The sequence below is a fragment of the Schistocerca gregaria genome, chromosome X (genome assembly GCF_023897955.1).
Source record: "Schistocerca gregaria isolate iqSchGreg1 chromosome X, iqSchGreg1.2, whole genome shotgun sequence".
Taxonomy (NCBI): Eukaryota; Metazoa; Arthropoda; class Insecta; order Orthoptera; family Acrididae; genus Schistocerca; species Schistocerca gregaria.
Window position 1 is genome coordinate 161,721,202 of NC_064931.1, and position 13,620 is coordinate 161,734,821.

Consider the following 13,620-nt stretch of genomic DNA (forward strand, 5'->3'; position numbering starts at 1 on the left):
GACGCATACAATCCGTACCAGTTAATTCATGGTGAAGTCTGATGTGGTAAGGATGATATTTATGGCTATGCAAAACATGTACAACACTACTCTGGCTCATGGCAGATTTCCTTGCGACTTGACGCAAACTAACATAAGGATCTCGAACCACAGTGGCAAGAGTACCAATTTCCGTTTCCTTGTTAGCAACTGTCCTTTGCCGGATATGTATCCGATGCGTTAAAGATCCAGTTGTTCTCAATTTATCATACACGTGTTAAAATGAGTGTCCTGTAGGGTGAGTACGTTGAAGATATCTTCCAGCGTATAAGTCTCTAGCTCTAGCTAAATTTCGTTGGTATTTTCCGTTATCATTCACATTCGCTTGATTTGACGATAATAGTCTTACCGTTCCTATTAGTGTTGTATTGCGAAACCGTCGAATGGTGTTTACATATCAATGGCACGTTATATGAATACGCCGTATTCGGCAAATATTTACTATTTGCACGGTATACGAGAGAATTGTCAGAGCAAATGGTTCAAATGGCTCTGAGCACCATGCGACTTAACTTCTGAGGTCATCAGTCGCCTAGAACTTAGAACTAATTAAACCTAACTAACCTAAGGACATCACACACATCCATGCCCGAGGCAGGATTCGAACCTGCGACCGCAGCGATCGCTCGGCTCCAGACTGTAGCGCCTAGAACCGCACGGCCAAATTGTCAGAGCATGTGCTTCGATAAATGGCGAAGTGATAAGGAATACCACTCAAACCATGATAACAAGATTGCAACACTGCATTGATACCAATGGTCATCACTTCGAACACCTTCTGTAAATGGACGTTCATGCCATCTTTGTGAACTTCGTTGACCTTCAAAGACCTTACTGTCACACGTCATTGGCTTCGTCTCGATAGCCGTTACCAGAAAATAAGTACCAAACTACAGCATCCCACTTTTTTAAAAAAAGTCCATATCTCTGACGTGGCATCACCTAGCAACAAAAAACCAACGTCATTTCATGGCCTCCGTTGTCCCATGCAACATCTGTCCCATAAACTTTGCACCTACTATCATAATTTCGGAGTTATTCTAGGTGACAATAGTTAGTGACTCACCCTATATGTTCTTTACTGTCGTTCCTTGTTAACAATATAAGCTTATTCCCAAGAATTAGCAGCTTCCACTCAGTTAATACTAGGCAGAAATGCAATCTGCATTTGGATCACACTTCCTTGACTCTTTTGCAGAATGTTGTGCAGTATATTGCTGCCTTCATTTTGAATAAGCTTCCACAAGAATTCAAAAATCTGAGTAGTAATTCACGCGCTTTCAAGTCCAAACGGAAGAGTTTCCTCATGAGTAATAATTGCATCTTTGTTGAGGTCAGAAACGTGTTTATTGAGTATAGGCACTGTGGACTAATTAAATGTCTGAGTAAAGTTTGTCAGTGTTTGAAGAATATATTGCAGATATATGAGACTTCATTGGTTTCTTTCATTTTTTTACCCGTTTAAGGCTAGTTTACCAAACCACTCCTGATCATTCAATTTCTATTTATAAAAATATGGCAGTAGTTGTCGCAAATAGTCCATGCATTGCACTCTGCATGCTCTTGAAATATTTTAGCGTGTTGCTGATCACACAACTGCAGCAGCAAGACGAGGTAAATTGTCTGTTGCGCACAGGAGCATTGCAGAACAGTTGTTAGGAGACGGTAGAGAATTTTTTTTTTAGCTCTCAGTCAGATAATAGACAATTGATTTTTTTATAATTCGTACGAGTAATAATAAACTTTTGTCCTTTTCTTTTTGTTTGGTAGTCAATCAGAATTCCATTATTGCCAGAGACGCAACGTCACACACGTTTTCGTACGTCTTTTAAAACAATTACGACGCTTTTCAGTATAACATTGAGAAATGTTCGGTTTTCATGCCGGTTCAATAATACGTCGTTATTACGATACTTCTTTCGTTGACGACATCTCCTATGCATTGCATGAGTTACTACTTGACTGGTCTCAAAAACACACTCTGCAAAGCATAATTTTCGTAACAGAGAGCTGTGTATTGTTTTAAAAACTGTTAGGTCTGGATACAGGACAGAATGGTTGCTCTCTGACCAAGAGCAGACTTTTTTACTACTTGGTCTATTAATGCAACACTGAATTGAGAACTACACACAGGTTTACCAAATTCGCCAATAAATCCTGTATGGAAACGGTTGGTCTGTTGTAAAATTCGAAGGATTGCTTCACATGTGCAGGTTCAGTGCTTATAAGCTATGCTGCAGAACTAAACATTACCCATTTAGATCCGTTGTTTAGTTTTCCGGAACTTCTGCAAATTTAATAAGTCCAAGATTTGGTGAACAGATGGTGGAGATATCACTTTTTTCCCCAAAAAACGGCCTTCGGCCTGATGTAGCATAACGTGGTGTGCATTATGTAAACACGGCAGATGAGCATTTCCTTTCCGAAACTTTTAAATTTTCTGAAACTTGCTCAAGTTTTATTTTATTCCTCTCCTCTTCTATAACAGCTCTAAAAATGTTTAAAGGCTGCACAGTGTCAACGAGTGCAAGTTGTCACGTTCGTCTCTGACAACAGTCACAGATCTAATACGAGTGTATAGAGCATGCGACAAGCGAGATTAGAAATTAATGTCCCAGCGTTGGCCACGTCTTTAGAGACGCAGCAAATCATCGGAAATGGCAAATAGGCAGAGGAAATCGGTCGTACCCTTTCTACAGAATTCGCCTTATCAGTGTAGTGATCTCACAGGAAATCTGTAATTGATCACACGTTTATTCATTACTGAACATCTGCGGCAGCAAGACACGAGCGCGACCTTGAACGTTAGTACCAGTTAAAGATTTATTTTTTACGCGCCAAGAGTAAATTTCCTAGTAGAGTGATGTAAAAGCAGCCACTAAGGCTGCTGGCAGCAACAGCGGTAACACCTTTCCTGAGTGGGTCGAGATAAAAAACTCAAATCATTCCGTATGAAAACAGCAGTTTTCTCAAGTTAAATCAAACTGAGCAGATAGTAAAATAATCGCTACCTCCAAATTGTGAGCGAGTGAACTAGGCGATAGGGATTTAAGTTTTTTTTCTTTTTGCGGAATGATTGACTCTAGAATCGTGACATTTCAGACGAACCATTCATAACTTCGTTTATTATCGAAGTAACAGGACCATTAACTGTAGTGGGAGGACCGCGTTTCACTAGTTCTGTAGGAATGCCTATGACGCGTGATTCCCTACCGTTAACACTCTTCGCTTTATTAGTCCGATGGCCGAGGGCAAAGCAATCCAACTTCAGGTCGATGTAAAAAGATAAAAGCAAAAAAAAGGGGTGTTACAGCAGCTTCTCCTGAACGTCAGTCGAGTGGACTAACATCTGGGTCATTCGGTTCTGTTATTCTATTCCGTGACGTAACAGCATACAGAGCAGATATAAAAACTTGTTCTGCTAAACAGAATGCTGGTAGAAAAATAAAATTCAGTGATAGCGCTGGAGGAGGTGGAGAGCACTGATACGGACTGTGTCCTCTGAAAGTTATTACTCCTGGCGGAGGTTCGAGTCCTCCCTCGGGCATGTGTGTGTGTTTGTCCTTAGGATAATTTAGGTTAAGTAGTGTGTAAGCTTAGGGACTGATGACCTTAGCAGTTAAGTCCCGTAAGATTTCACACACATTTGAATATTTTTGAAAGTTATTACAAAACTTACTGGTGTATCTAGAGGATGCAGGGTCCTGGGAACTACATATCTACATCTACATTTATACTCCGCAAGGCACCCAACGGTGTGTGGCGGAGGGCACTTTACGTGCCACTGTCAAACCCCCCTTTTCCTGTTCCAGTCGCGTATGGTTCGCGGGAAGAACGACTGCCGGAAAGCCTCCGTGCGCGCTCGAATCACTCTAATTTTACATTCGTGATCTCCTCGGAACGTATAAGTAGGGGGAAGCAATATATTCGATACCTCATCCAGAAACGCACCCTCTCGAAACCTGGACAGCAAAATACACCGCGATGCAGAGCGCCTCTCTTGCAGAGTCTGCCACTTGAGTTTGCTAAACATCTCCGTAACGCTATCACTCTTACCAAATAACCCTGTGACGAAACGCGCCGCTCTTCTTTGGATCTTCTCTATCTCCTCCGTCAACCCGATCTGGTACGGATCCCATACTGATGAGCAATACTCAAGTATAGGTCGAACGAGCGTTTTGTAAGCCACCTCCTTTGATGATCGACTACATTTTCTAAGGACTCTCCCAATGAATCTCAACCTGGTACCCACCTTACCAACAATTAATTTTATATGATCATTCCACTTCAAATCGTTCCGCACGCATACTCCCAGATATTTTACAGAAGTAACTGCTACCAGTGTTTGCTCCGCTATCATATAATCATACAATAAATGATCCTTCTTTCTATGTATTCGCAATACATTACTTTTGTCTATGTGAAGGGTTAGTTGCCACTCCCTGCCCCAAGTGCCTATCCGCTGCAGATCTTCCTGCATTTCGCTATAATTTTCTAATGCTGCAACTCCTCGGTACACTACAGCATCATTCGCGAAAAGCAGCATGGAACTTCCGACACTATCTACTAGGTCATTTATATATATAGTGAAAAGCAATGGTCTCTTAAGACTCCCCTGTGACACGCCAGAGGTTAATTTAACGTCTGTAGACGTCTCTCCATTGAGAACAACATGCTGAGTTCTGTTTGCTAAAAACTCTTCAATCCAGCCGCACAGCTGGTCTGATATTCCGTAGGCTCTTAATTTGTTTATCAGGCGACAGTGCGGGCTGCAGACTGCCACGGCAGAGCTGATTGTGTAAACTTCTTCTAAACCGAGTTGATGCCTAAAAGGAATGTCAGCTGTGACAAGAGCACAATGAGAACTGTCATGTAATGTGGTCCGAAAGTTTTACTATTCCCTACGCCACGAGGCACAGACCTGTGGCGGGTATCAAGGAAAGCGTACAATGGAGACTGCGCTGTGTATTGGAGCGTAGTTTTCAGTAAGGCCTTTGATCACTTTGATATACTGATGACCACCTGCTGCAATACAGCATGGATTCCAGAAGTCCTGTGTAGCTTTCCGGAGGTACGCTAGAGGCAGAGGCTCACTAAATACGTATTGTCTTTTCGGATACACTAGGGACTTGAGGTCAAAACTAACGTGAGACGTGTTGGTTACTTCGTGAAATTAGCCAGTGGTGTCTGACGTGTAGCAAAGACGAGATAATATGACTTGAGCACGTTACCTTCTACCTGAGAGCTTTACAATACGAGAGCTTCTTACTTACCAAGTGAAGCAATGTGCAGCGCAGTATTGCCCTTCTTGGTTGCGGCGTCAACTGAAGCACCTCGTTTCAGAAGTTCAGTGACGACAGCGACGTGTCCGTCTTTGGAGGCCAAGTGTAGGGCGTTGAGACCGTTCTGAAACAAATCATTACGGCTATTGATTCTTTGTGTTATTAACTCGAAGCTACTGAGATGCAATTTATATATGAAGCACAATTTAAGTTAGCTGAGACACTATCTGGTTCATACCACAGGAGATGCAATAAATTCAGTTAATGCTATTTTCCATTTCTGGCTTACACCCATATAAAAATTTATTTCTCAGTGTTTATTATCTCAGCCCTTTCACTGTGCATTTAGTTTGAGCAGCCGACTTGCATGTGCGCGTAATTCTCAAGTGGTGCTATACGTACGACTGTAGCGGTCTCTGGAACCGCGCGACCGCTACGGTCGCAAGTTCGAATCCTGTCTCGGGCATGGACGTGTGTGATGTGTAAGTAGTTCTAAGTTTTAGGGGACTGATGACCTTAGAAGTTAAGTCTCATAGTGCTCAGAGCCATTTGAACCATTTTTGTAGCGCTCTATCGTTGTTATTGAGAAAAAATTAAGACGCAAAATGCAGTATTATAATGTTAAATTGTTTCTTTTTTATCTTTATAGACAAATACTTAATTTTTCAAAAATTTACTTTCATCAGGAGAAAAAAATACTAAAGTGATTATATTATGAAAACTTCAAAGTGTGGTACCCTTCGAAACAAAAATTCAAACAGAAGTGATTTCTGGCGTTCCCCAAGGTAGTGTTATAGGCCCTTTGCTGTTCCTCATCTATATAAACGATTTGGGAGACAATCTGAGCAGCCGTCTTCGGTTGTTTCCAGAAGACGCTGCCGTTTATCGACTAATAAAATCATCAGAAGATCAAAACAAACTGCAAAACGATGTAGAAAAAATATCTGAATGGTGCGAAAAGTGGCAGTTGACACTGAATAACGAGAAGTGTGACGTCATCCACATGAGTGCTAAAAGGAACACGTTAAACTTCGGTTACACGATAAATCAGTCTAATCTAAAAACCGTAAATTCAACTAAATACCTAGGTACAATTACGAACAATTTAAATTGGATGGAACACATAGAAATTGTTGTGGGGAAGGCTAACCAAAGACTGCGTTTTATTGGCAGGACACTTAGAAAATGTAACAGACCTACTAAGGAGACTGCCTTCACTACGCTTGTCCGTCCTCTTTTAGAATACTGCTACGCGGCGTGGGATCCTTACCAGATAGGACTGACGGAGTACATCGAAAAAGTTCAAAGAAAGGCAGCACGTTTTGTATTACCACGAAATATGGGAGAGAGTGTCACAGAAATGATACAGGATTTGGGCTGGAAATCGTTAAAAGAAAGGCGTTTTTCGTTGCGAGGGAATCTTCTCACGAAATTCCAATCACGAACTTTCTCCCCCGAATGCAAAAATATTTTGTTGACACCAACCTACATAGGGAGGAACGATCACCACGATAAAATAAGGGAAATCAGAGCTCGTACGGAAAGATATAGGTGTTGGAATAATAATAGAGAATTGTGAAGGTGGTTCGATGAACCCTCTGCCAGGCACTTAAATGTGATTTGCAGAGTATCCATATAGATGTAGATGTAGAAATGTATCTAGTGTCACATCGTGTTTTGCACGTACAGTGCACATTCTCTAAGTGATCTTCTTTGACGTTCCTGGCATTAGCGAGACAGCGGTGTTGCTCGGTTACGTGCAAGGGGTTATCACCGTAAGCCGATCTCCTTCCATGAACGCCCTCTGCTTGCGGTCGGTGGTGAATCTTCATGATCTCCTTGATGAACCTCTGCTGAAAATCGGATACTGAATTATATCTTCCTGTTTGAATTTTATATAACGTATGCGCTTTCAGCAGAGACAGGTCCACCAAATGGAAAAATACTTTCTCATGCAATTTTACAATTTTTCGTACAGATTCTAATGAACTTAGCATCATGTCGCTCCTGTTGACGTCCCCATATTTTCAGTGTAGATTATGATGAAAGCTGGCCTTCTTTTTGCTTCATTTGTGCTTCTGTCAATTTTTTCAATCGCTATAATTTCGCTTTTATGAGGAGTTGAAAGCATTCTCACTTCCCGCCTGTTTTGTCACTCGAGAGTAAGAAGTCTACCTGTTGACATAAACTCGATCTCACTTGAAGACATTTCTTCACGGGTTTTCCTTACAGTTTCACAAGCATTAGTCATTCTGTCATCCAGATAAGAAAATAACGCCGGAGTAATGTACCACGTGTCAACATACAGGTTATGACCCTTATCAAGGTAACGTTCTAGCGAAGTAAAAACAATGCTTACAGTTATACGAGCATTCACACTAAAATCAGTTTTTTTCTTTTACGTCCCTCACATAAATACGAGGATAATCCCAAAAGTAAGGTCTCCTATTTTTTATAAGTACATAGACCTGTTTATTTCTACAATGGTTTACATTAGTTTACAGCTTGAACATTTAACTACTTTTCGACATAATCACCATTTCTGTCGATGCATTTTTGTAGACGCTGTGGCAGTTTTTGTATGTCCATGTCATACCAGCTCGTCACCATGCTGTTCAGAAAGTGATGAACTGGCGTGATTGTTGCTTGGTCTCAGGTGTAAAGTGGTATGCCCAGGTTTCGTCACCCGTGACAGTTGAGTCCAGAAAGTTGTCCTGTTAGGCTGCAAGGCGGTGAAGAAATGCGCGGGAAGCACCAACTCGTTGCCGCATGTGGTCCTCAGTCAGTATGCGTGGCACCCATCTTGCGTACACCTTCCGGTAGTTCAATGTTTCCGTTAAAATTCTGTGAGCGGTGCTTCGGGAAACCTCAAGAACCAAAGTGCAGAGATCATCCAGGGTGATCCGCCGATTTTCACTCATGCTTTGCTCAACCTCCAACACTGTCTCCTCAGAAATTGACGGTCTCCCGCTCCTTTGTTCGTCGTGAATTTCGGTCCGATCAGCTCTAAACTCTCTACACCACTTACGAACATTTTTAACATCCATGCACGACTCACCATACACTTCCATCAATTGGCGATGGATTTCAATCGGCGCAGTGCCCTTTGCGTTCAAAAACCGAATAACTGTGCGCAATTCGAACTTGACGGTAACATCCAACGGCTGCCAAGCCAAGACTGAGCGCCTCAGCACGGCGTACGCATGTTTACACACAGCGCGCGAAGCACTCTTCATAACAGTGTGACCAACTGCCACACAAACAGAGTTCTGTACTTATAAAAAAAATAGGAGACCTTACTTTTGGGATTACCCTCGTAATAAAGTCGAGAATACATCCAGAAACGCAATCACACAACACAAAAATCCTTACGCCAAATTTATGGTGTCTGAATGGAATGTACTGCCTGAAGAAGACATGAACTTTTTAAAGGACTAAACTTTCATCAGTGCGCAAAGTTTCAAAGGGATGGAAGGCATCTGGATACCCTTTTCTTAAATTATCCACAGTTCTCCTGATTTTCCAGATTTTTTTCATCTCCAGGGTCTTCATTGTTACCAAAAAGTGTAACATTCTTAGTAACAGAAGGTACCTTTCCCTTGGCATCATTTGCACAAACACTGCGGTAGACATTAACGAATCGTTTATCCAGTAACTGTTTTCATTTTTTCTCACTTGAGCAATCAGAAAATTTACTTTAGGAAAAAGTAAATTTCATCACGGTTTGTGGTTTCTAACGTGCCAGTCTTGATTTATCACTGGCGTCGTTACACAGGTGCTCGTTATATAAATTACATTGCTCAGCTATGCAGTTCACAATTTCTTAGCTAAGAAAACTTGGAAGCTGGCACGTACAGTAGATGAACCATCTAAATTAATGGTTTTGCAAACCGGAATGACTGCTATCGAAACTATACACTTTGGGATCCAAATCAGAGTTTTTGTGTTTTAAGCAGACTGTTCAGGCATATGTCTAGGCTCTTCTTCGGAATCGCAGGAAGAAGTTATGGTAACAAAAAAGCGATCTGCAATGTATGCTGGTATGCTCATATTTTGAAAATCTGTTGTGACGGATTCACCTGCAGGCTCATCGGCATCACTATTTGTCCAACCGTAATCAGCTAGATTAGGCATGAAGAAGTCCTCGTCGTCAGTTTGATGTAGAAGCCTCCGTAAACGGGTGCCAACGTCGTGTCATTTTATTCGATAACACGGAAAGCGCAGCACACAAATTGGGTAATGTTACGATACCAGTGGCTTCTAAAGAGAATTCGGCATTCAATAAGTTGTCTCACTGGCTGGGAAGTAAACGTTTGACGTATCTGTATGATTGTAGTACGTAACTACCGTAAATATTTTTCATACAAAGTCATATATATACGTCTGGAGCACTGAAACGATAAGAGTATATATACGTCCGGAGTAGTGGAGCGGTTAATGAACAATCATACGTAACTTCATATGTTACCTATCGAATGCGACATACCTTAAAGGCATGTACAGTAAATGTTTCTTTTTAACTAATCCTGGAATATGAACATGTTTCTAATAACATCAATACAGAAATTCATTACATCCGATTGGATGTGTAAAGTAACAACATGTTGGTCAAGACTGTACCATAGAACATGGCTGCACTGTACGAAGTCCACTTCCGAATGTCATCTCACGAACCAGCTGTTGTGTAATTAGATGTAGACAAGCGCCAACGCTAACAATATTGTGCTGTAGGGTACAGTCACACGGTCGTGTCTGGAACCTGTGGTTACTACTTAAGGCACCATAAACTGTAGACTACCTCAGTAATATTGCTCATCATTTCATGGCTGACGGCTGCTGAACTTTCAAGCAAAACAAATTTCTATGCCACGTATTGGAAAAATGTGATACGGTGATTTGAAGACGGTATTGATGAATTAGATTTAAAAGATTTTCCTATTTTCCGGATGTTAAGTGTTAAACGTCAAATCCTCAAAAGTTACCACACAGTCTAAACAAATTGCACTACCTGTGTGTGAACGTAGGAGGTATCAAGTCTCCACCCACGTGCTAAAAACATGAAGAACAAATGCTACGAAAAACTGCATCAGTTTCCGGTGCGGACGGTGGAAAGTGGACTAACACGTACAATCAACTGCTTGAACATAATGTTCTCTTATCAGTATGTGTTGAAATTAATAACGACCAGAGCTCTCTCTCTCTCTCTCTCTCTCTCTCTCTCTCTCACACACACACACACACACACACACACACACACACACACCAGAGAAAGAGAGAGAGAACACGTTATACCACACAGCGTGTTCAACAGCATCTTTCAAATGCTTCGTAGCTGCAGTCCAAATGAAAGAGCCAACAATGCCTTTTAAAGTCCTTTTTGAACAATACCTATTAATACATTCGTATAGAGATGCTGAAGCGATACGAAAATTCAAAATATTTTCGAATTTTATTAACTACTTGCCTACGCGGCGTTGCTGGGTATGTATTTATTAAAATCTTCTCCTTTATCCCCCTCTCTCAGTGCGTCTCACCTTTCACCCCCTCTCCGTCCATCTTCTGTCCCTCCCTCTCTCTGTCCATCTCTTCCTCTTTCCTTTCTCTGTCTTTTCTCCTCCTCCCTGTCTGTGTCCATCTCCCCCTTCGCACTCCCTGGATGTCCATCTTCTACTCCCCCCTTCTGTCTCCACGTTATCACGCTCACATTTTTCACATATATTTAACATACTTCACGTGTATTTTTACAGATGTCTCCAGCGAATTTCGCCCAGCAGTTTCATTTTCACTCCGCTTAATGTTTAGGATGCCGTATGTGCTGAACTATGTGCTGTAGAATGATATGATTTTGCAGGTACATCCATCCATGGCATTTGTGTTTACTGTCTGCGAAATGTCATATGAGTAGAACTAGTAGTAAAGAAGTAACAAACTAAAATAGCATGCATGTTGCAGCAGTTCATCACGAATCTCAGTCCGCAGCTTGTGGTCTAGTGGCTAGCGTTGCTGCCTCTGGATCACGGGGTCCCGGGGTCGATTCCCGGCCGGGTTGGGGATTTTTCTCTGCTTGGGGACTGGGTGTTTGTGTTATCATCATTCGTGACAGTGATAGATTGGACTGTGAAAAAAATTGAACTGTGTAAAAATTGGGACTTTGTACGGGCGCTGATGACCGCGCAGCTGAGCGCCCCATAAACCAGTCATCATCATCACACGCCGGCCGCGGTGGTCTCGCGGTTCTAGGCGCTCAATTCGGAACCGCGCGACTGCTACGGTCGCAGGTTCGAATCCTGCCTCGGGGCATGGATGTGTGTGATGTCCTTAGGTTAGTTCGGTTTAAGTAGTTCTAAGTTCTAGGCGACTGATGACCTCAGAAGTTAAGTCGCATAGTGCTCAGAGCCTTCATCATCACGCATCTCAGTGTTTATGATATATCTCCTGAACTATGTATCGTAAAATGATTCGTTTCTCTATGTACATTCAGTGGCACGTGTGTCTCAGAAATGTGTTGCGAATCGATTTAGTATCAAAAAAGAAATGAATTAAAATGTCTTACACGACCTCACATTTTTTCACTTATTTGACGTCAAATATCCTGAACTATATATCGTACAATGAGATATTTTCATAAGCATCTTCACTGACATACATGGATGTGGTGAGAACAGAGTTAATAGCAAAGAAGCAATGAATGCGGCACTTTTTCTCGCATTTCAGTATTTATGACGTCATATATCTGGAGCTATATGTCGTACACTGACATAATTTTTCTGGTACATTCAGTGGTATCTAGGAATCCTGTCGGGAAACTGTGTCACGAATACCATTAGTAGTAAAGACGTAATAAATTAAACGTTATGCTCCATGCGTCAGATTTACTGCACCCACAGCGAAAATAAAGTAAGCGATAAACTTTTGTCCTCTCATCATTTTGTGGGAGCCGTCGACGAAAAAAGTTCCGTAATGGTCTGAAATTATGCCTAAAGAGTGTTGCTAGTCATTAAATTCTCTCATTCTCAGATTCTGGATGACTGAAGTAATGGTAATTCGCGAGCTGTTGGCTATACTGCTTTTCTGCCACCCCTCCCCCCCCCACCCCTCTTTGATAGGTAGATGGTTCTTAGACTTACAGAGATTCTTTCCAGACAGTAAGAGAAATGTGTACCAAGTCTGGTTGAATTCGGTCCTGTGATTTAGAACGAGATGTAGTACATACCTCCATCCATAGGTATATACACACATACATACGTGTTTATAATATTTATGGATTTTAGTCATACTTCATTATCACTAGTTAGTTAGTTGGTTGCGTGTTCTGTTGATCAATCCCACGGTACGGTAGCCGTTATGATGTGGAACATGTCAAGTGCACAAGAAATGCACATACGAAACAATTATATATATATATATATACATATATATATATATATATATATATATATATATATATATATATTACAAAGTTAAGGATTAACATTTCTATTATTTACCCCATTCCCTTAAATGGCACACAATGCATATTCTATATTTATAGATTTATTTATTTCTATTCAGGAATTCATCTATGGTATAGGAGGAGTTGTCAAGGAGATATAATTTCAATTTATTTCTGAAGCTATTACTGCTGTCTGTCAGACACCTTATTTCATCTGGTAATTTGTCGAAAATTTTTATAGTAGCATATTTTACTTCTTTCTGTGAGACAGATAGGTTGAGCAAAGGATAGCGTAAGTCTTTCTTCTTTCTGGAATTATAATCATGAATGTCACTGTTGTTTTTTAAACTGTTCCATGTTGTTGAGAACAAATTTCATTAGTGAAGTGAGTAGATGTATTGTGAGGCTGTTGTAGGAATTTCCAATCTTTTAAAAAGATGCCTACAAGATGTGCGACTATGAACCCCACACATTTTTCTAACCACTTTCTTTTGAGCAGTGAATACTTTTTGTCTAAATGTTGAGTTACCCCAGAATATTATTCCGCATGACATCAGAGAGTGAAAGTATGCAAAGTATGTCCGCTTACTACTTTCTATATCCTCAAAATTGGCAATTATTCTGATCGCAAAAGTTGCTGAACCTAGTCGCTTTTGGAGATCCAAAATAAGAATTTTCCAATTAAGATTCTCATCTATATGTACACCCAAAAGCTTAGTATGCTCTATCCTGTCGACTGACTTCTGTTGATGTGTTATATTTATTGAAGGAACTGTACTTTTTCCAGCAGAAAATTGGATGTACTGTGTTTTTTCAAAGTTTAGTGCAAGCCCATTTGCAGAAAACCAGTTAATGACTTTTCCAAAG

The 13,620-nt window shown here is 41.0% G+C and overlaps 1 protein-coding gene across 1 annotated transcript in view; it reads right to left on the reverse strand.

The window, feature by feature from the left end:
- The window catches only part of LOC126297950 (titin-like), an 817,179-nt gene that overhangs the window by 584,025 nt on the left and 219,534 nt on the right, over positions 1-13,620 (reverse strand). Inside the window, exon 3 of the mRNA XM_049989271.1 lies at positions 5,313-5,445. Within this exon, the coding sequence (XP_049845228.1) occupies positions 5,313-5,445 (133 nt within the window). The remainder of the gene's footprint in view (positions 1-5,312; positions 5,446-13,620) is intronic.